This window comes from Miscanthus floridulus, chromosome 3, assembly GCF_019320115.1.
Source record: "Miscanthus floridulus cultivar M001 chromosome 3, ASM1932011v1, whole genome shotgun sequence".
NCBI lineage: Eukaryota > Viridiplantae > Streptophyta > Magnoliopsida > Poales > Poaceae > Miscanthus > Miscanthus floridulus.
Window position 1 is genome coordinate 128,341,011 of NC_089582.1, and position 21,906 is coordinate 128,362,916.

General features: G+C 47.3%; 1 protein-coding gene and 1 pseudogene across 7 annotated transcripts; one reads left to right on the forward strand and one right to left on the reverse strand.

Moving 5' to 3' along the window:
* Nucleotides 1-2,731: 2,731 nt before the first annotated feature.
* LOC136544420 (uncharacterized) lies at nucleotides 2,732-4,703 on the reverse strand (annotated as a pseudogene).
* Nucleotides 4,704-17,089: 12,386 nt separating this feature from the next.
* On the forward strand, nucleotides 17,090-18,800 carry LOC136542411 (uncharacterized). 7 transcript variants are annotated; one of them, XM_066534834.1, is made up of 6 exons: nucleotides 17,090-17,498; nucleotides 17,564-17,747; nucleotides 17,975-18,070; nucleotides 18,153-18,287; nucleotides 18,563-18,602; nucleotides 18,774-18,800. In XM_066534834.1, exons 1-5 carry the CDS (start codon nucleotides 17,346-17,348, stop codon nucleotides 18,583-18,585), a joined length of 591 nt encoding a protein of 196 aa, XP_066390931.1. In that variant the 5' UTR covers nucleotides 17,090-17,345; the 3' UTR covers nucleotides 18,586-18,602; nucleotides 18,774-18,800. The 7 variants fall into 7 exon arrangements, 6 of the variants coding, with proteins under 6 accessions (XP_066390931.1, XP_066390932.1, XP_066390929.1 ...); XM_066534835.1 differs by having other exon boundaries at nucleotides 18,153-18,286; nucleotides 18,546-18,602; XR_010780677.1 differs by having other exon boundaries at nucleotides 18,153-18,602.
* The last annotated feature ends 3,106 nt before the right edge of the window (nucleotides 18,801-21,906 follow it).

Consider the following 21,906-nt stretch of genomic DNA (forward strand, 5'->3'; position numbering starts at 1 on the left):
TTTTTAATGTCATGAGCACATATAAGACATATGATAATATATATAGCTAATAATAAAAAATATATACTTGGCCAATATGTTGTTGCTCATTTTGTTCAAGAGCTAAGTACTGACTTCCGTCATCTGCATCCTCTTGCACATTATTGTTAGCACCATCATCGCCAGCAACTTGAGTGCCAGTGTTGATCAAATTCATCATCAACTCCTCCTCATCCATGTTTCTCGGGTCGGCCATCTAGCTTCAAAAAACAAAACCAATATATAGTACGTCAAATCTTTGCTTACATGCGTAAAATCTACGAACAATATGCATTATTAAATCTTGCCCCTCGGTCACGGACGCAATTCGCCACACTAGGGCGAATTAGGGCTATACATAAACGGCCGAGGGTGAATTGCGTCGGTGACCAGGGCGAACCACGTCGGTGACATCAACAGCGCGGTTCGCCCTGGTGTGATTGTTTAGCGTTAACGATAACGATAATACGAATGTTGATCAACTAGACCGCGAGAGAGGGTGGTGTGACAAGAGTGGCGGTGCTCCACTCCGCCGTATATATGTTTGTACACATGGGTGAACGAGAGCGGCGGTGCTCCGCCGTATACATAGAAACGCATGGGCGAACAAGGGCGGCGGTGCTCCGCGACGTATATATACATGCATATGAATACAAATGACGTATATATACGTGTTGGCGCGGGGGCCGGTGTGCTGACGACGACGACGTGAGGCGGGCCGGCATGCTGACGATGACGACGACATGAGGCGGGCCAGGGCGGTGTCGGTGCGTGTTGTGATCCTATGTACCATGTGAACCATGTAGTCATTCATTATATGAGAAAATTCTATGCTAATAATGTAAGTATAAGTCATTATGAAATGTAAGTATATGTGTCTTATTGCTAATATAACCATTACTATTTCCGAAATGATAAGAATTTATTTTCTTCTTCTACAGGCACAATACTTCATCTCTGATGCTATGATATAAAGTTTGAAAATAGTCTTCCTGAAAAAATATGTAATGCTCATATTACTTTAGCAACATTAATATATTATATCTGTATATTCAAAGTTCACAAATGAAGAAATGTTGAAGTTTTCCTTCATTTTTATATGATATTTGCGTATATAAAATCTAGGACATTTGTAATTTACTTTAGAACATCTATATTCGGTATCATAGCAAAATATAATATTTTTTGAAGTTTTCCACCGTTTGAGAATGTACAGAGAGACGAATTGATGATCACCTCGAGCTCAGCAGTGGAGGGCCTCGGACGCGCGCGGAGGAGGGCGCGGTGGAGGGCCACGGGCGCGTGCGGAGGAGGGCCACGGGCGCGCGCGGAGGAGGGCCACGGGCGCGCGCGGTGGAGGCCGCACGAGGAAGAAGAGGGCGGCGGTGTCACGGAAGGCGAACGGACGGCGGCGCGAGGAAGAAGAGGGCAGCGGTGTTCGATGAGGAAGAAAAGGAGCGGATCGATCTGCGCCAGGCGCTGGCGGTTATATACCAGGGAGATTTACTCCTGGTGCCAGCCACCAGCCGGGAGTAAAGGGTCTTTACTCCCGGTGCGAGTTACCAACCGGGAGTAAAGGTCCCTTTACTCCCGGTTGGTAACACGCACCGGGAGTAAAGGGTTTTTTTTGGCGGGCCACGAAACTGCAGCCCACCTTTACTCCCGGGTGGACTTCCCACCCGGGAGTAAAGGTGGCCTGCAGTTTCGTTTCCCGTCTGTTTTGAGCAGACTTTTTTAATAGAAATATGGATTTTCTTGTTAAATACATAGTAAATTAAATAAAAGGCATAAAATTATTTTGTTAAAAATATGGATTTTCTTTTTCTTTATTGCACATAGGAAAAATCTATAACCTAACTTTTTTTATTTTTTGTTATAATTGTAAAACATAATGTAACTAATATTTATTATTTCGTTAACGCAAAAATGTAGTGTTTAATTAAAATTATTAAAACTATTGGTTTTGGACAGGAAATTTGTTTTCACATCATTTTAACGTTAATATTTTAATTTTTCATCACTCAATATCCTAATTTTACTTTTCGAGAGAGAAATCCCACCAAATCAAACATTGATTTAATTTGAAACACGACATAATAAACATCTGAATTCACAATTATTATATAATATCTCAAACACACACTACATTAAATCACTATATCATCAAGTGGGCATAGCAGTGAACTTCTTCTTTATGTATGTCCCTTGGTTATGATCACGTCATAACTATGGAGTGTCCTCATCATTTACCAAGATGCTAGGGTCTTTGTTCACTTTGAAGGGCAGAATTCGGTCATACTTTTCATAATCTTCTGACATGTCTGACTTGTCCTCGATTCTCACGATGACTCTTTTCCCTGAAAGAACTATGTGGCGCTTTGACTCTTTGGTTGAGTCATTATCGTTTTTCCCTCTTTTTGGTTTGGTAGACATATCATTGACATAGAACACCTGATTCACATCCTTGGCAAGGACGAATGGTTCGTCTTTGTACCCAATATTACTAAGGTCTACTGTTGTCATTCCATACTCGTTGTCTACTGTTACCCCGTCTCCGGTCACCTTGACCCATTGGCACTTGAACAATGGGATCTTCAAAGTAGGTGCATATTCTAGTTTCCATATTTCATCTATGCGGCCATAATATGTCTGCTTATTCCCATTCGGGTCTGTGGCATCTATGCGGACACCACTATTTTGGTTGGTACTCCTTTTATCTTGGGCTACTATGTAGAATATGTTCCCATTTATCTCGTACCCTTTGTATGTTACGATATGCTATGATGGTTGCATAGCCAATAAATACAGTTGCTCATGGATGTTCTCATCACCTTGACATTTTTTCGCAACCAACCGCCGAAAGTTTCCATGTGCTTACGCGTAATCCAAGCTTTAGTCTTCCCTGGAAACTCAGATCGTAAAAGATCCTTGTGTGTTTCAATATACGGATCTACCAAAGAGGAGTTCTGTAGAACTGTGTAGTGCGCTTTATTGAAATAATCATCCTCCGTACCAATATATGTTTTCCTCTCTAGTGTCCCCTTTCCGCTTAGTCTCCCCTCATGTCTGGATTCAGGAACACCAATCGAGTCAAGGTCGGGAATAAAGTCAACACAGAACTCAATGACCTCTTCTGTTCCATAGCCCTTGGCGATGCTTCCTTCTGGGCGAGCATGGTTGTGAACATATTTCTTCAGAACTCCCATAAATCTCTCTAAGGGGAACATGTTGTGTAGGAACATAGGACCGAGAATAAAAATCTCCTTGACTAGGTGAACTAGGAGGTGTGTCATGATATCAAAGAAGGAAGGAGGGAACACCAACTGAAAGCTGACGAGACATTGAACCACATCATTCTGTAGTTTAGCTAGATCAGTTGGATCAATTGCCTTCTGAGAAATTGCATTGAGGAATGCACATAGCTTCACGGTGGCTAGACGTATATTTGGAGGTAGAATTCCTCTTAATGCAACTGGAAGTTATTGCGTCATGAGAACGTGACAGTCATGGGACTTTAAGTTATAGAATTTCTTCTCTGGCACATTTATAATACCCTTTATATTCGAGGAGAATCCAGATGGTACCTTGATATTGTTTAAGCATTCAAACATGATTTCCTTCTCCTCTTTGCTTAGAGTGTAGCTGGCAGGATGTAAGTAATGGCGTCCATCATCTGTCTTCTCTGGATGCAGGTTGTCTCTTTCTCTCAAACAACGCAGGTCCTATCGTGCTTCAAATGTGTCCTTAGGTTTTCCATACACACCCATGAAGCCTAGCAGGTTCACACAAAGATTCTTCGTCAGGTGCACCACGTCGATCGAGCTGCGGACCTCTAGGACTTGCCAATAGGGTAGGTCCCAAAATATGGACTTCTTCCACATGGGTGCGTGACCGTTAGCGTCATTCGAAATAGGTTGGCTACCATGTCCTTTTCTAAAGACGACTTTCACAACATTGACCATATCGAGTACATCCTCACTGGTTCGGTTGTGAGGCTTGGTCAGGTGGTCTGCCTTCCCTTTAAAATGCTTGCCTTTCTTTCTTACGGGGTGATTTGCAGGAAGAAATCGACGATGGCCAAGGTACATGACATTTTGACATTTTTTTAAGAATACACCTCTAATATCACCGAAGCAGTGTGTGCATGCATTATATCCCTTGTTTGACTGTCCTGAAAGATTACTTAGAGCAGGCCAATCATTGATTGTTATGAACAACAATGCTCGCAGATCAAAGTGTTCCTGTTTGTACTCATCCCACACACGTACAACTTCTTTATTCCATAAAATGAGAAGTTCATCAATAAGTGGTCTCAGGTACACATCGATGTCATTGCTAGGTTGCTTCGGGCCTTGGATGAGCACAGGCATCATAATGAACTTTCGCTTCATGCATAACCAAGGAGGAATGTTGTAGATACTTAGAGTAACAGGCCAAGTGCTATGACTACTGTTCTACTCTCCAAAAGGATTGATACCATCTGTACTTAAAATAAACCTTAAGTTTCTTACGTCATTTGCAAACTCTGGGAATTCTCTGTCGATTGCTCTCCACTAGGATCCATCAGCAGGGTGTCTCAACATATTGTCTACCTTACGGTCTTCTTTATGCCATCGCAACAATTTTGCATGTTCTTTGTTTCTAAACAGACGTTTCAAGTGTGGTATTATAGGAGCATACCACATAACCTTGGCAGGGATTTTTTTCCGCAGACGTTCGCCCTCAATATCACCAGGGTCATCTCGTCTGATCTTATACCGCGATGCATGGCATACCGATCATGCATCCAATTTCTCGTACTCTTTGCCATGGTACAGCATGCAGTCATTAGGACATGCATGTATCTTCTTGATTTCTAGCCCCATAGGACAGACAACTTGTTTTGCTTCGTAGGTAGTGGCGGGTAATTCATTGTCCTTCGGAAGCATCTTCTTTTGGATTTTTAGTAACTCTCCAAATCCCTTGTCCGATACATCATTCTGTGCCTTCCATTGCAGCAATTCTAGTGTGGTTCCCAACTTTTTCTGCCCTGTATCACAAGTTGGGTACAACAATTTGTTGTGATCTTCTAGCATCCGCTCGAACTTGATCTTCTCCTTTTCACTTTCACATTCTCTTTGTGCGTCATGAATGACCTGACAAAGATCATCAGCAGGCTCATCTTCTGTGGCTACCTCTTCTTCAGCTTCTCCCATTGCAGTATCATTGAAGCACGCATGATCGGGAATAATATCATTGTCGTCCCATTGTTCTTCTTCACCTTCTTTCATTACAACGCCGGTTTCTTCGTGCTTCGTTCAACAAATATAGTTTGGCATGAAACCCGACTTGAACAAGTATGAATGAAGAGTCCTTGAGCAAGGATATTCCACCGTATTCTTACATATGGCACATGGGCAGCACATGAAACCGTCGCGTTTGTTTGCCTCGGCCGCACGTAACAAAGAATGCACGCCGTCAATGAACTCTTGGGAGCGGCGATCAGCATTGTACATCCAATGTCGGCTCATCTGCATTACATGACATAAATATCATATTAAAACCTAGATCATAATTAATTATTTATACAATATGTGTGCCACCACAAAAGGTACAAATTTATGAAAGCATCGCTACAATGTAGACAATCCCAACTACAACTAAAAGAACTAAAGCTAAAATACATTTCAGGAGCACAAGGATTTCACGACCAATCTCAACTAAAACAGACAGATCCTCTAATTGTGCAACATCTTTGGGCTTCTTTGGCTGGATCACTGCCTCATTAGCCGCCGTATCTGCCTGTTGTGCAAGATATTTTTGCATGAGTTCAACATACTCTTCCTCCCAGTAGAAGCCTGAACATCGTCCACTGCCATCCCACTGAAATTAAAACAAAAAATTAGAACTTTAATCACAACCATCATGAAAATAGGTATAAACTAACCATAATCATTAAATACGATAAAATAACTCACATTGCGATCTGGATACTTGTAGAAGATACGATCCTTGTTGGGACCCTCCTTCTTCACTCGGTACTCCATCACAATCTTCGTCTCATCACGACACTTGCCGCATGGAATGAGAGGGAGGCCCGGCCTAAGTCGCTTTGGAAACCCATGAGAGGCCGAGGACCCAGAAGCAGTTGCCATCTACTCTCTAAACTCATTTTTTAATACACTATAAACTTCTCATTTTATAAACAAATAAAATTAAGAAACTATAAAATTATCTATATCTCTAAACAATGAAGCAGTTGCCATCTTCTCTCTATACTCATTTTTAATGCACTATAAATTTCTTATTTTATAAACAAATAAAATTAAGAAACTATAAAATTATCTATATCTCTATACTCATTTTTTAATACACTATAGCTCAAAAACATGTTTTAATAAATAACCATCCGTACTAGTTGACTTTACTTACGTGATCATCTCGGCGAGCATTTCTCCACCGGACGACACCGTACTTGGTCAAGGAAGAGCTCCGATTCTACGAGAAAGGGAACACAGTCTTCCACGACCGTTGTCGCTCTCTCGTAGAATCAAAGCTCCTCCTTGATGTCCGTTACCGCTCGACAGAGAACATGCTCGCCGAGCTGAACACGGTCCGCAAGTTCAACTAGTACGGATTTTCTATAATTTTCTAACTATTTTCTAAGTTTTTCATTTCATAAAAAGTTAAAATAAAAAGTACGGTGATTGACAGACTACTGCGACGATATCGGGACATATGAATAAATAACCATCCGTACTAGTTGAACTTGCTTACGTGATCATCTCGGCGAGCATTTCTCCACCGGACGGCACCGTACTTGCCACGGAAGAGCTCCGATTCTACGAGGAAGGGAACACGGTCTTCCACGACCGTTGCCGCTCTCCCTCGTAGAATCAAAGCTCCTCCTTGACGTCCGTTACCACTCGGCAGAGAATATGGTCGCCGAGATGAACATGGTCCACAAGTTCAACTAGCTACTTTAACCTTCTTTCATGTAAATATGCAAGCTTGAAGTGATTTTGAGCTCAAATTGCTTACAAATGAAAAAAACCACAATAAAGAACCATATATATATAGTGAACAAAATGAGATAAGACAATGGTGAAAAATAAGAGTATGAGATTGGTAACCTTTACAACTGAAGAATCGACGGAGAAATCGAAGAAATCGATGGAGGAATCGAAGAATGGATAGAGGAACAATGGAGGGAGGAAGGAAGCAAGAACACTACTGCAGTGAGCTTCAAAATGTGCTGAGCTCGGGCTCAGGGAGGAAGGAGACGGCCGGGATATAAAGGGGGGACCTTTAGTCCCGGTTGGTGGCTCCAACCAGGACTAAAGGTAACTTTCCAACCCCGGGCGCAGCCACGGCCTGGGTGTAGACCTTTACTCCCGGTTGGAGCCACCAACCGGGAGTAAAAGTATACCTTTAGTCCCGGTTGGTGGCTCCAACCGGGACTAAAGGTCCCTGCCACCTCTGTCTGGCGCAGTAGCCGTTGGGCAGGGACCTTTAGTCCCGGTTGGAGCCACCAACCAGGACTAAAGGTATCTCTAGTCCCGGGCACACAAAATTCTGGGACTAAAGCCCATTTTAACTGAGGATTAAAGGTCTGTTCTCTACTAGTGTAATTAACCTTAATGAATCAAGAATTCTATCTGCACATGCCCACTTGCTTATAAATGCATACCCCTATCTCACTTGTTTCACAAAAACATGTTTGGCAGGCTTGGCAACTTTGGACAGACGGAAAATTAGATGAGCTGATTTATTCTCCTCCAGGCAATGCACGTAAAGAGATAGAAAGGCGCATTCATTTGGCACTCTTATGTGTTCAAGAAAGCGCAGAGCATCGACCTGATATGGAGCAAGTTGTCACAATGCTAAACAATAAGGATGTGAGCTTACCAAAGCCTATGCAGCCAGCTTACTTCCATGTAAATCCTAGTGAGGAAGAAGTTTCATCACGGAGCGTTACTATGACTATGAGTATCACACTGGGCCCTGTTCGCGTGCCCTTAAATCCGGCTTGATCCGCTTCTTTTTTTATCCGAAACAGTGTTTTCTCTCACAAATTCCTCCAGCATTCCTCCAAACCATCCAAACTCCTCCAGAATTTCTCCAAGCAAACAGGCCCTAGAAAGGTAGAAGCACATTGTCATCATTTCTGGGAAAAATGCTTGTAATTAACTACATCAAGAGGAAAATGTTTGCACCAATATAGCCATATGAGTAAGTTTGATTGTTATGTATATTTATTAACACAGCATACATTTTCACATTTTTGCTTGGATATGCAAAACACTTCTTGGGCTGAACTGAAGCTGGACCTTTTAAATTTCAACCTCGTGTCTCATAAACAACAAAATAGGGCGCTCTGATCCTAAAACAAATGCATTTTAGAAACCACAGTAGCACGCTTCAAATAAAAACAGCAACAAGACTACTTTGTGATCTTGAGTTGCTTTATTCCTACAGTAAACTTCACAACAAGCAGTACATGAATTGATGTCCACTTAAATGAATCAGACAAATTCATGAGCACGAAAGGGTATGTTCACTTGAACTTATCAGCCGACTTATCAGCTACAATCTACAGTATTTTTCTCTCACAACAAAATAACTTCAGCCGGCTTATCAGCTGGCTTTAATACCAGCCGAACAGGCCCTGCAATTGGGCACACACATAATGGGGGTACAGTAACCACTACCGTAGGGTACTCAAAACTTAGGGCCTGTTTGGTTCACCTCTTCTAAAGTTTATAGTTACTTTTAGTCACTAAAATGCCAAACACCCCACTAAAGTTTAGGGTCACTAAAGTTTAGGGATCACTAAAGTTTAGTGGCTTTTAGTCACCAAAAGGTAGCTAAAAGTGACTAAAATGTATATGGGATAGCTGCTTTAGTGGGTGGAACCAAACAGGAGTCACTAAACTATAGAAGAGTCACCAAACTTTAGAAGTCTCCTAACTTTACTGGGTCAAACTAAACAGGCTGTCAATAGAATATCGTCGGCAGTTCTCCGAGGGGTATCCCACGAAGGTAGATTGATCGGCAGAGAGGCGTGTAATCAAGAACAAGAAGGCAACAGAGACACATGAGTTAGACTAGTTCAGGCCGTCAGTATGACGTAATACCCTACTCCTGTGGTCTGTTGGATTGTATTGGCTATCGTATGATATGGCGTGAGTTTGATGGGTTCCGTGCCTGCCTTATATAGTTCGGAGGGCAGGGTTACAAGTCGGTTAGATCTAAAAGATAACCAGAAAGTAATAATAGATTACAAGAATCATGGGATCATACGTATCCTAACAGATCTTGTAGTATATTCAGGATATCTTTTTGGTGTTTTGCGAGAGACGTCGAGCAGCGTCGTGCCCCGCAAGGCTTCGTCTTATGGGCTGGGCCGCCCCTAGGGGCGTAGCCCATGTGGTCTGCCGTGGGTATCTGGGGTCGTACCCCCCACAGCTTGTCCCCGTGTGCCTTGTACCTGTTGTGCAATGGCGTCTTGAGCTTGTTCGAGCAGGTACGAACAAAGTCGAGCAGTCAAACTCATGGTCCGACCACCATGATGAGTTGCTGAGCAGTTGTGAGCAGTTGCCGAGCAGCGTGAACCATCGCCGAGCAGCGCGAACCATCACCGAGCAGTGTGAACCGTCGTCGAGCAGTGTGAACCGTCGCCGAGCAGCATGAGCTATCGCTGAGCAGTGTAACCCAAGTACAGCTTGCCATAAAGGTGTAAGGAGCTCAAGTTCAGAATCGAAAATTTCTTTGCAGTGGACCAAGTGTGCCCACTTAGAGTCCGACCACGAGAAAGAGAGATAGTTTTCTTCAGCTTCAAGAGGCTCGGAGTCTTTCAGAATAAAGCAAACACACTCACCGCGAGGTGAAGTGTGCCCACTTAGTCTCCGAGCCTGACAGTAGGTGGCATAGTCACGTGGTGCTAGGGTTCATAGTAGGAGAAAAGTAGAAGACCAGCCGAGCAGGCAGCCAGTCGCTGGGCATAGCCCCAAAATGAGAAAAAGCACATTCACCGTAGGGTGAAGTGTGCCCACTTAGTCCCCGAGCCTGATAGTAGATGATGTGGTGACGTAGTGCCAGGGTCAGAAACAACAGTCAATAGAAGAAAGCTTTCCGACGTCATCTAACATGCGCATATCAAGACCCCAAACGTGCTGCCCAAGATCAGCACCCTGATCCGAATAGCATGGAGCAGCTTGATAGCACACCGATGAGACATAGCAAGACCCGACCACCAAGGGAGTCCTCGGCTTAGCTGGCGATGTCCGAGCATCGAGGAGTCCCCGGCGTAGCTGGCGATGTCCGAGCACTGAGAAGTTCTCGGCGTAGCTGGCGATGTCCGAGCACCGAGGAGTCTTCGACGTAGTTGGCGATGTTCGGGCACCGAGGAGTCCACAGCGTAGCTGTTAGCTGGCCGTGAAGTCTTTAGCCAGCCAAGGAGTCCTCGGCGTAGCTGACGATGTCCGAGCACCGAGGAGTCTGGTCAACTGGTCGACGGTGAAGTGAGCATTGAGTAGAAGCGACCGACGAACAGTCCGATCAACTGGTCGGCGATGAAGTCCATGAACCTAGCGGTTCGACCAATCGATCGGTGGAGAAGTCCGAGCACCAGGTGGTCCGACCACCTGGACAATGATCCTACAATACAAATATATAGAACGGGTAGTACATGATGTAAAAATATATGAACCCCGGAGAAAAATCAGCAATGATGATGAAATAGCGTATGCAGCTTAGCGGTCAGTTGGTGTGAAGATTTATTTATATTTAATATAAACCGCCCAACCAGTTAGTGTGTAGCTAAGTCTCCAGCCCTAGCTAGCCCGTTAACCATAACACAGAGTGCGAAGCCCGTGTGCGTGTAGGAAGAACAAAGCGTCGCTAAGGAGCCGCTGTCGACCACCCATAACGCAGAGGGCAGACGCTCGTGCACGTGTAGCGAGGAGCCAGAGACAGAGCCGTCTCTAGGGACATCCGAGCATCAACATGACTGTTCGGGGGTTCAAAAAATTGTTTGGAGAGCAAACATGGAGAAAACAGCTCAGAAAAATATTATGGCGATATACGGAGATTGGAAAATATTTAGAAAAATATTAAAGCGTGACTTAGCTTTAGACATAATGTCTAGTTGACGGCGTATGGTGTTATCTGGTTGGCGACGCAGGTAGCTCACTTGATGGCTGGTGTAAGGAAAATGGACCCTTGGCCCATTTACTTTGGATTTTGGTGCTTGATGACCAACACAACCAAATTGGACTAATGAATTTGCAAGTGTTTGTTTTATAGCTCAATAGGGTGCAAGACGTAACTTGGACGAAGGTGATGTGATGATCCAATGATCAACACCTCAAGAAAGACCTTAGGAGCACAAGAGAAGACCCAAGAGATCAAGCAAAGTCCAAGCATGAAGATTGGAACCAAGCCGTACGCAAGATTGCGAAGAAACGAGCTCGCAGAGGCAACCGGACGCTGGACCGGACGTTGGAAGCGCGACCGGACGCTGGACCAGTGGCTCGGTAGATAGGTGACCGGATGATGGACCAGACGCTGGCGGCAACCGATCGGACGCAGGGAAGAAGCGTCCGATCGATTATGGTAAGGTTCCAGAGCGGCAAATCTGCGACCGGACGCGTCCAGTGGCAGGCGACCGGACGCTGGTCAGCGTCCGATCAGTATTTTGCTGGCTCAATGGTCGGGACGACCAGACGCATCCGGTCAGGACGATTCAGCGTCCGGTCAGTAGCAGTTTCGTGGGAATCCAACCCCAATGGCTACTTTCTCAGTGGGGCTTATAAATACCACCCCCAACTGGCCATTTGAGTGGAGTGGAGCTGAGAAAACATACCAAGGGTATTGATACACTAGTTTAGTGATCTCCACATGCATAGTGCTTAGTGTTTTTATTAGGTGATTAGCATAAGTGCTTTACGAAGTGCTTAGGTTGATTAGACCACCGCTTATGCGCTTGCTCTAGGTTTATGCCTAGTGTTTAGTGAAGTTTGCATACCTCTTGCCACCCCGTGCTTGCGAGCACAAGTGTTGTACGTCGGAGGGGGCTTGAAGTCTTGCGAGATCACACCAACCGCGTTTGTGGTGTGGCCGCCAACGTGTACCAGAGGGAACAAGGCCCACGGCGTTTTGGCCGAAAGCTTGATAGTGAAGACGACGGGGAGCATCCGGGAGAGGCTTACCGAAAAGCACGTCGGAGACCCACTTGTGCATGGGGAAGGCCCGAGGCTATCCACGGAGTTACCTGACCGGGAGCTTGGCCTTTGCGAGGGATTCCTTGCGAGGGGCTCCAATGAGGACTAGGGGGAAGCTTGCACGCTTCTCGATACCTCGGTAAAAATACCGAAGTCGTCGATGCGAGTTTGCATATCTCTACCTTGCTCTTTAGCTTCCGCATTTACATTGATTACTTTACTACATTTGCGGTAGAGATAGCAACACACTAGCAAAACCATAGTTGCACATTTAGATAGTTTATCTTTTGCATAGGTTTTGCTAAGGTTAGAAAAAGAGGCCATAGTTTAGAGTTAGATTTTTTAAGTTGCCTAATTCACCCCCCTCTTAGGCGTCACGGTCCCTTTCAGCTGGAACGAAGTTGATCTCATGTTGGAGTAGGATGGATGGAGTCAGAGCTTGGTGGTGTCAATCTATGTATGAAGATGTGCACCGTGGTTGTCGAAGGATGCCGACACGATCAGCCGAGTTGCCGCGAAGGATGTTGATCTTGAGTTACGCCATCTGGATCACCAGGGATCAGCATGCATGAGCCCCATGGTGGGCGCCAACTATCGACAAAAGATGCTCAGCAGTCTCCTCAGTTTCTCCTTCCCGCGGGAGGCTGTCGACGCTAACATTGAAGATCACACCTCCACAGAAAAGAGGGAAGGGAGGTTGCTCGGTGGTGGTTTCGGCGAGAGTCTCCATAGAGCCTTGGGACTCAAAGTCTAGATTCTCCTCCAGGATGGTCTAGAGGGATGCTCCGGGGCATCGGTCAATGTGTAGCATGTTGACAGCCGACGGGAGCTGGTCGGCGATCTGGTCGGCGAGAGGATGGACATCCCCAACCTGGTCAGTGAATTTGCCCCTTAGGGCATCTTGGTAGGTGGCGGCGACGTTGGTGAGCCCGAAGGGTAGGGATGTAGCCCTTGGAGTTTCTTGAGCAGCCTCTGTTAGATCTAGATCGGAGGGTGGTCGGCGCTGAATGAGAGTGTCTAGAGCTGATTTGACGATGGAGAGGCAATTGGCGAGCTTCTGACCAACCTGATCGATGGATGCGATCAGATCATCATTGTTGATTTGCCTCCTCTAGTAGCGAGGAAGTGGGCGGCGAGTTGTCGATGAAGGCGACCTCAGAGGTGGTTCCGAGATCAGATCTACAGTCGCAGGTGTTGGGGTGATCGGCGTAGAATCGATCTACATTGGCTCGATGAGCTCTTCAACTCCGTCAGCGTTGATGATCCATGAGATCGATCCGACCGTAAAGATCTGGCTGGGCTGCGGGAGGGACAAAGAGCCTACGGAACGTACCATCTTGTTTGATATAGAAACAACACGCACACCCCTACCTAGCGCGCCAACTGTCGACAGAATATCATCGGTAGTCCTCCGAGGGGTATCCCACGAATGTAGATTGATCAGTAGAGAAGCGTAAAATCAAGAACAAGAAGGCAACAGAGACACATGAGTTAGATAGGTTCAGGCCATCAGTATGACGTAATACCCTACTCCCGTGATCTGTTGGATTGTATTAGCGATCGTATGATATGGCGTGAGTTTGGAGGGGTTCCCTGCCCGCCTTATATAGTCCAGAGGTAGGGTTATAAGTCGGTTAGATCTAAGAGATAACCAGAAAGTAATAACATATTACAGAAATCATGTGATCATAGTATCCTAACAGATCTCATAGTATTTTCAGGATATCTTCCCGGTGTCTTGCGGGAGACGTCGAGCAGCGTCGTGCCCCGCAAGGTTTTGTCTTGTTGGCTAGGCCGCTCCTGGGGGCGCAGCCCATTTGGTCTACCGTGGGTATCCGGGGTCATACCCCCACATAGACCCTTATAACTTGGGCAGCAGACGACACTCCCCATGAGGAGACAAGGTTAATATACCATAATAATAATAACCTTTATTCTTGTATACCAAAACAACCACCTCCATGCGCCACGTCATCGCTAAACTTTCGCCGTCCCTTTGTCCGTGCGGCCGAAGCCATCGTCGTTCTTTTGTTCCACCCAAATCGTCTAGCCAAAAAATAAATAAGATCTCCTGAACCTTCACCTTTAGTTTCCAGTAAAAAATAAAGAGTTAAATGCACCAGAGGTCCATTAACTTGTAAGGAGATTTCGGTTAGGTTCATCAACTTTCAAAGTGGCTTTTTGGGTCCATAAACTTTGTACGCCGTATCACTTAGGCCCATACCTCTCCACGTTGGCTTCTCGTGCTGATGTGGCATGATGCCGTAGCCATGCGGGCGTGCAGGTGGCTTTCTCCGGCGGTGCTTCGTCCCCTCCTCCATGGCCGGCCACCGGTGTAACTCCAATAGCTTCCTCCGGTGCCCTTGTGCTCTGTCATGGGCAAAGGCTCCACCTCCTGCGGGCACCATCGTGGGCCCGAGCTCGACCACGTGCATGCTCCGGCACAGGTGTGAGCACCATGCGGTTGGCCTCTAGGCCCCTCGCCGCCGCGAGCTCCTCTCTAGCGAGCGCGCAGGCCATCCTCACTAGCGTGAGCTCCATCCCTGGCGGGCACGCTGCACGATGAAGATAGGGAGGGGAACGACAACATCAACGGTGGGCGGCGCCGCGGAGGACGACCTGCTCACACGCCTGTGTGGCCGCGGCAGCAGCTCGCCCGCGCCCACAGCGGCGGCGACGGCACCTCCTCACACGCCCGCGCGCCTATGGGGCTGTGGTGTCGAACCCGAGGCCGGTGAGCCGGGACAGTGGCTGCACGAGCATGCGATCGTACACGGCTACCCAGACGATGAGCGTTAGGATGGCGAAGACGCCGAAGGAGGCCGCGGGGATCTCTATCTTGCCCACCATGAGCACGACGGGCAAGACGAAGCCGACGACCCAGCCCCTGGCCTACTGGATGTACATGATGATGGTGGCCGTGAACACGATGGAGAGGCCCAGCACCGTGTAGTACCAGTTGAAGAAGGTCTGCAGCGTCCACATGTTCTTGGCGCTGTTGTCTCGCTTGTCCAGCTGGTCCGCCCCGAACGCCAGCGCGTCCTAGTCTAGCCCCGCCATGCCCGCGGCGCACCACCCCAGCAGCCAGACGATGTTGCGGTGCCGGAGGTGGCCCAGCACCTCCACCTCTCGAACACGGTCATCTGCCACGGCCCGATGACGACGTTGGGGCGTGCACGTGCGCCGCCCGCGCTACCACCGCTCGGCGCGCCGGTGCCATCCTCACGCCACTGCTCCGTAGGAACGCGGCCGTCGTAGGCATTGTATCCGATCTCCAGCTGCTCCAGCGACGCGAGGGCGCCGAGCTCCGAAGGGAGCCACCTGGTCAGCGTGTTCTCGGCGAGGTTGAGCCGCTGGAGCCGACGTAGCTCGCCGAGGCCCAGCGACAACGGGCCGACGAAGCAGTTGCTGTAGGCATCGAGCACAACAGGCTGATCGACACAACGGGCTGATCAAGGACGACGCCATCCAGCAACTCGATGACATTGAGTCATCCATGCTGCTCCCGCGGTGGTTCAGTAGCTCGGCAACGTTCATGGAATCCTGCCTGCGCCGTGGCCGTGCCTCGTGAGCCGCTTCACACGACCACCGTCGCGGAGGCCATCAACGTCATCTCGTGCTTCTACGAGGATAAGACGGAGTGGGGGCGGCGCATCAGGTGGATCTACGGGTCAACGCTCACGCCTCCTATGTGCTCGTCGGTGGTGGCGGCCTGCGCGGCGGCGGCCAGTTGGGCGAGGCCCACGCCCGCGAGATCGCACGCGGCCGGCGGCAGTAATGTAGTATGCGCCGCGGCTACAGCCTGAGCCCGAACGATGAGCGAGGGGAGAAGAACAGGGAGTCAGGAAGGGGCACGCGGGCCACCACCAGTTGCCGGAGTGCACAGGATCTGTCGGCTATGAGTGCCACCACCGGCAGGCCACGTGCACGGGCTCTGCTGCCGCGCAGGACGAGCAGGGCGCTGCCACCCCAGAGGTCGGCCGTGGCCGCAGCGCTGCCACGTGCGCCAGGTGGCGCGACAGGTCTCGTTGTGGAGCTCGCGATGCTGCAGGTGGCACCACCGGGGAGGAGCAGTTGTCGGACGCCGACACGACGGCGTCGTTTACAGCCTCGTGCCGCTGTCCACCCCCAATGTCATCTCCCTCTGCTCCGACCGATGCGGCGGCCGCTCCTCTCACGCGACTCCTTTGTGGTAGGGGCGTGCCCGCACGAGGAGGGTTCAGGGGCGCCAGACGGCTCCTCGGCGGTGGCCGGTGGGGGCGGCGTCCGGGCAGGGCGGCGTGGACGCACCTGCGCAGGCGGTTGCCAGTATGGTGTGGGCGGCGTGGAGCTCGCGATGTTGCAGCTCGAGCCGCGTCAGGGCGCCAGCTGCGGCGGTACCCCGCCGGAGAAGCCGTTGCGGGAGAGGTAGAGCTCCTGCAGCGCGGAGGAGGCGGTGAACAGGGACCCCGGGATGGCGCCGGAGAAGGCGTTGCCGGAGAGGTCGAGGATGCGGAGGCTCGGCGACAGCGGGACCCCCGCGGGGAGCTCGCCGTGGAACCGGTTGTCGGCGAGGGACAGCGACGCAAGGAAGGGGAGCGATACGGTGACGACATCGGCTTCTGCTCGCGCGCCGTGGGGCTGCGGCTGACCTGTGTTTCGCGCCCGTGTGGTAGGGCGGCGGCACCTGCCTACACGCCCGCATGGCCACGACATCATGCCGTATCAGCATGAGAAGCCAACGTGGAGAAATATGAACATAAGTGATACAGTATACCAAATTTATGATCTAAAAAGCCACTTTAAAAATTGATGACCGAAACCTCTCACAACCTCTGGTGCATTTAACTCAAAAATAAATAAGATCTCCTGAACCTTCCATTCCCCACCAGACTCGGCCACCGCACATGTGCGAAAAAAAAAACGGCCCTTCCGTTCCCCACGAGGCGAAGCGACCCCAGCGCGACGGCACCGACAGCGCCGCCACCGGCGCCTCGACGGCTGCCCGGCCGACGACTGGTAGGGATGGCATAGGCGCCATGGTGCCTGGACACCAGACGGCCACATGGGACGGCAGCGGAGGCGCCGCCCGGTCAACGGCGTGCCGTGGCCGACTGCCGCAGGCCACGGCTGTGTCGAACGACGATGACCCGCGTTGTGCTGCCACCGCTGCTGCTCACGGGAGAAGCGCCACCGCGCGTGCACGAGCTCGCGGCTGCGCGCTATGCCCCGCTGCTCCCCTTCGTGATTGACGGCGATTCTGTGCTCCAACAAACCCTACCCGCCATTTCTTCCCAGGTTAGTTCTCACCCTCCTCGACCTTCTTTGCATCCTCTACCAGATTTGTCTTACTCACCCATCAGGGAGGTTCTCCTTTGCAGGAAGTGGAAGCCCACCTCTCCCGGCCACTCCTAGGGCCGGTGGCCGCGGGCGCGGCTGCCCCGCTGAGCGCCGACCGCACGCTGCCCCCGGCGCAGGCCATCCTCGCCCCTGCCCTCCGTCCAGACCAGCCCTTGAACCAGCGCCCTCTTCTTCCTCCTGTGCACGGTAGGTCCTTCTGCGCCTTTGACGTGCTCGATGGAATGCCAACATACACACACAAAAAAAACATCCTTCGCGCCAACTCCGCCCAAGTTTACCAAATGTTCCTCCGTGTTGTCATGACAATTATCTGTCTTGCTTTGGAGGGCGTCCTTGATTTACTTTTCTGTTTTCCTTACTGCACCAGGTTGTTTGTGAATTTGTATGATGTCTAACATTTATGTTTCGTCCAGTTTATAGTCCAAGTAACGGTTACAGGCCAAGGACTTCTCACGCAGACCAGCCATTTGGACCGCAGACCAACCATTTGGACCTCAGGCAGTTCCATTGTGCGTAAAAAAGGTTTGGTTTCAGTCTCTCTATTTCTGCATTTTTCCTGTATGTACATAAGAGATCCTTCGTTGGTTTCAGTTTGCCATATTGACAATACAGCAATGAACTCTCAAGGAATGCTACTTCATCCATGCCAGCTCCTCATGTACCAATCGCTACATCAGAATCTATCCTACCATCAAATCGATACACGACGACTTATGTTGCCTTCAGGTGATCCATATACTTACAGATATATTAACTCAATAACAAAGCATGCACATATTGTACTCTGTCACAGATATAGATAAGTCAGTGAACATCAAAGGCTAAAGCTACCATAGCGACTTTTCCAAAAAAAATATGAATGCATACAGATATACTTTCTTCTGCACATATCAGATTGTTAGTGATTTTTGGCCTCTATTAATCCCAACCTGCTCACCTAAACTATATTTTCTGGATTCATTGCCTATACCTTTTGTTTCTACGGGATTTACCGCGACAAGATGCTGAAACACGCACCGGATGAAAGGATTGGGAAAAAAGGTAGGTTCCCATGCTCTTTTGCTTAGGTTCCTGATTTTTACGCCATTGATCTTTTGCTTACTGCTATCCATCTGATAAGATTATTACCATTCATATTTTGCTTACTATTATCCACCTGACAAGATTATTGTCATTTTCTCATGCTTACCTTCATGTTCCCACAAAATTCAGCACCTCTCTTGCATAGCCGACACCGCAGTAAGTTCTTATCCTCTACTATTTCTTTTGTGCTCATTCCATTCATTTATATTTCATACCCTCTCTCATAGAAACGCTGTCAGATAAAAGATATTCAGGCCATATCTGAAGATCCCTTCAATATCATGGCAGTACCATGGCAATATCATGGATAATACTTGGAAAGAATCGTCTGCAAAAACGTATGTCAAAATGTTTGACACAGCCTTTGCATCCACACATGCTGATGAAGAGCAGGACTGAACTGGTAAAATTCTGCACTAATACGCCATGCATCGTGTTTGCTCTACTCTTGCTTCCTTTCATCACTTTCCAAGAATTTTAGTAAGAATTTGTCATTCGCAGCATATGTGGATCCATTCTGACTTTTGCAGCGAAGATGGGGAGCAAGCCAAATCATACATGTCCTGAGTAAATAAAAATACTGCGAAATATGTTATCTGATTTATGTAGCATTATTTATCATGAGATTCCTTTTGTAATGCACAATGACTACTGTGGTATAATACAGGGACAGCCTCAGGTACAGCTGATTGTCGCTAATATGGCCGTTATTGCTGACTATCTCATATCTTCAAGCAAAATTTTTCTATATATGACCCTATTTTGTGATATGGGCTCTAAGAAATTTATCCAGGCTTACATTTTCTTCAAGAGTAATCTCATCTACGCTTTTGGTTTTCTTTTCTAGCAACAGTCAACAATAGTGCATTTGCAAATTGTGTGATGCTGTTATATGAATGCTTTGTCAAAAAAATGCACCTGCATCCTGCTATTTGCCTCATTATTTCTTTGTGTTACGGATTTAATTTACTGCAATACTTCTTTTAGGCTTTTATATAATGCTTACTGTATTAGGTTCCTTGCTTGGTCCTTCCATATATTCTAACATGCAAATTTATGCAGCCTTACATTTAATTTACTATCATAATTGTCAAGTGCATATTTCAACTTTTAACTAATATAATGCTTCATGTATTACTGCTGGCTGGGCTTGTTCGTTGCTGGATCGTGAAGAAGTACTGCTGGCTGGTTTGGTGTGAGAAAAATACTGTTCCGGCTAGAAATTTACGATCGTTTACGAGACGAACCAGCCAACCGAACAGGCTGTAGGTTTCTTGCCTGGTCCTTCTACGATTTACAGCGGCATCAAGACATCATTTCTCTGGTAATATGCTTAATGTTAATCTACCTCAGTTTGTATGAATATGAGCCCTGTGCTGTGACATCCATGGTTATATGACTTTTGGTTACCGAATTCAGACAAACAAAATATTTGTGTCATAACATGAGAGCAATCGATTCTTTGTAAATTGGTTTCTGCCAGTCTGCTCCTTATGTGGTTAGTACTCATAAAATTGTATCCTCATCTACATGCTTTGCTAACAGTGTCTACGCTAGGTACCCAATACCTCAGCATAGCACTTAAAAGGAAAACATCATCACATCCAAAGGGCCATACATAATTACTTACGGAGGATTCACACATGCACTTCTCCTTATGTGCTTACAACTGTGTTTTTTTTTTGCTTCTTTTGATTGCCAATTCTTCCTTATCCTCATGCCATCACACTCTTTTCTCAGTTGTGCCTCATTGTTTTCCCTGATTCTTATTCTTTACTATTATTTATGCTATCATTTGCTGCATGTATTTGTGCTTACAATCATGCTGCCTGTGCATTTGACATTCACTTCTTTGTCATGGACTTCTGATTGATTCCTTTTTGGTTTCCCTATGCAGCTTCAGTTTGAATTTTGATGGACTCTTTGAAGACTACCTAGGATTGCAGAACTGTAGATGGGCATACCATGGTGGATTCTACCTCCAAAGGATGCAACTGAGATGTGGCATACACATCAGCCTGCAAACAAACAAACAAAAAAATCTTTTCTCCCCTAACTGAAGTAGTTTTACTTTGTACAGCAATAGCTCTGACAGATTGCCATGTACTCCTGTGAATATTTTCCCTGAATCTATACTTGCTGCCGAACCTCAAGCCTTGAACCTCAATACAACCTTCTTCTGTGCATGATTCGAATAGAAGAAATCAGTTTGCAGAAAAAAAAAAACATATGCACATTGCACAGAAAAGAATGAAGATTTTACTTCGTGTACATTCATAGGCCCTTTTTTTTTTCTCTGAAAACCTATTCATAGGTCGTTTGGCCTATGTATTGTTACTTGCTCAATATTTTCTGGCGCCTTCTCATCCTACATATACATATACGTATGCTTGCTACCCCGCGCACCTGCGCGGGGTTTCCTGCTAGTTCCTATGAATCCCTGACTCGAATGGAAAGCAAAAAGAGGGAACTCGCGGGGCCGAACCTCGGTTCATTTGGCGCAATGTCTGTCACCACCCGCGCGAGCCTGAACCCGGAGAAGGTCGCGGCGGTAGCCCGCCGCTGTACCCGTCGCAGGCCGTGTGCGTCCCTGGCGGCAGGCGCAAGGGTGCGTGCCGCCTCGACGGCGCTGTTCGTCACCAGTTCCATTCAGGACCACCTGGGCCGTGGGTTAATCGAGTTGAACCAAACGTAATAATGGCCCAGCATGTTCTCTTGTGGGTCTTGATTGGGCCGGATCACACAATGTACTGGTAGGAGTATACTACTACGTATTTTTAGGTGGAAAAAGTCCAATTACCTCCTCAACTTTTGCGAAAGTCTGTTTTTCCTCTCTGAACTTCAAAATCGGGCCCTCAACTTTTAAAACCGTTCATTTTACCTCCCTGGCCCTGTTATAAACAGTTTTGAAGGCGATTTTGTCTTTTCCTTTTTTATTTATTTCGGCTGAATCTTTGAAAAATCATAATAAATCACAGAAAAACTATAAAATGGAAAATCTAATTTTGTTGGACTCTACATGAGTAGATCTACACAGTGAATATATAATATAGTATGCTTTAGTACAAAGTTCTTGCTGGGACTTTACATCTATGCTTTTATGCAATTAATTAGAATAATTCATAGCTGCAGTTTCTATAGTCCAATTGTGATAAACTATTTATTGTGGGCTAATTATTGTATGATTGAACTGTAGTAAAAATTTCATATCCAGCTTAGCTATAGATTTATTTATATTTAACCAGCATAAACCTAAATAAAT

Excerpts from the sequence above, each read along its gene's own strand:
- LOC136542411 (XM_066534830.1), top strand. The coding sequence starts at position 17,346 with ATGACCCGCGTTGTGCTGCCACCGCTGCTGCTCACGGGAGAAGCGCCA. Across the intron at positions 17,499-17,563 it reads TACCCGCCATTTCTTCCCAG|GGAGGTTCTCCTTTGCAGGA; the intron begins GTTAGTTCTCAC and ends CTCACCCATCAG. Across the intron at positions 17,748-17,974 it reads TCTTCTTCCTCCTGTGCACG|TTTATAGTCCAAGTAACGGT; the intron begins GTAGGTCCTTCT and ends TGTTTCGTCCAG.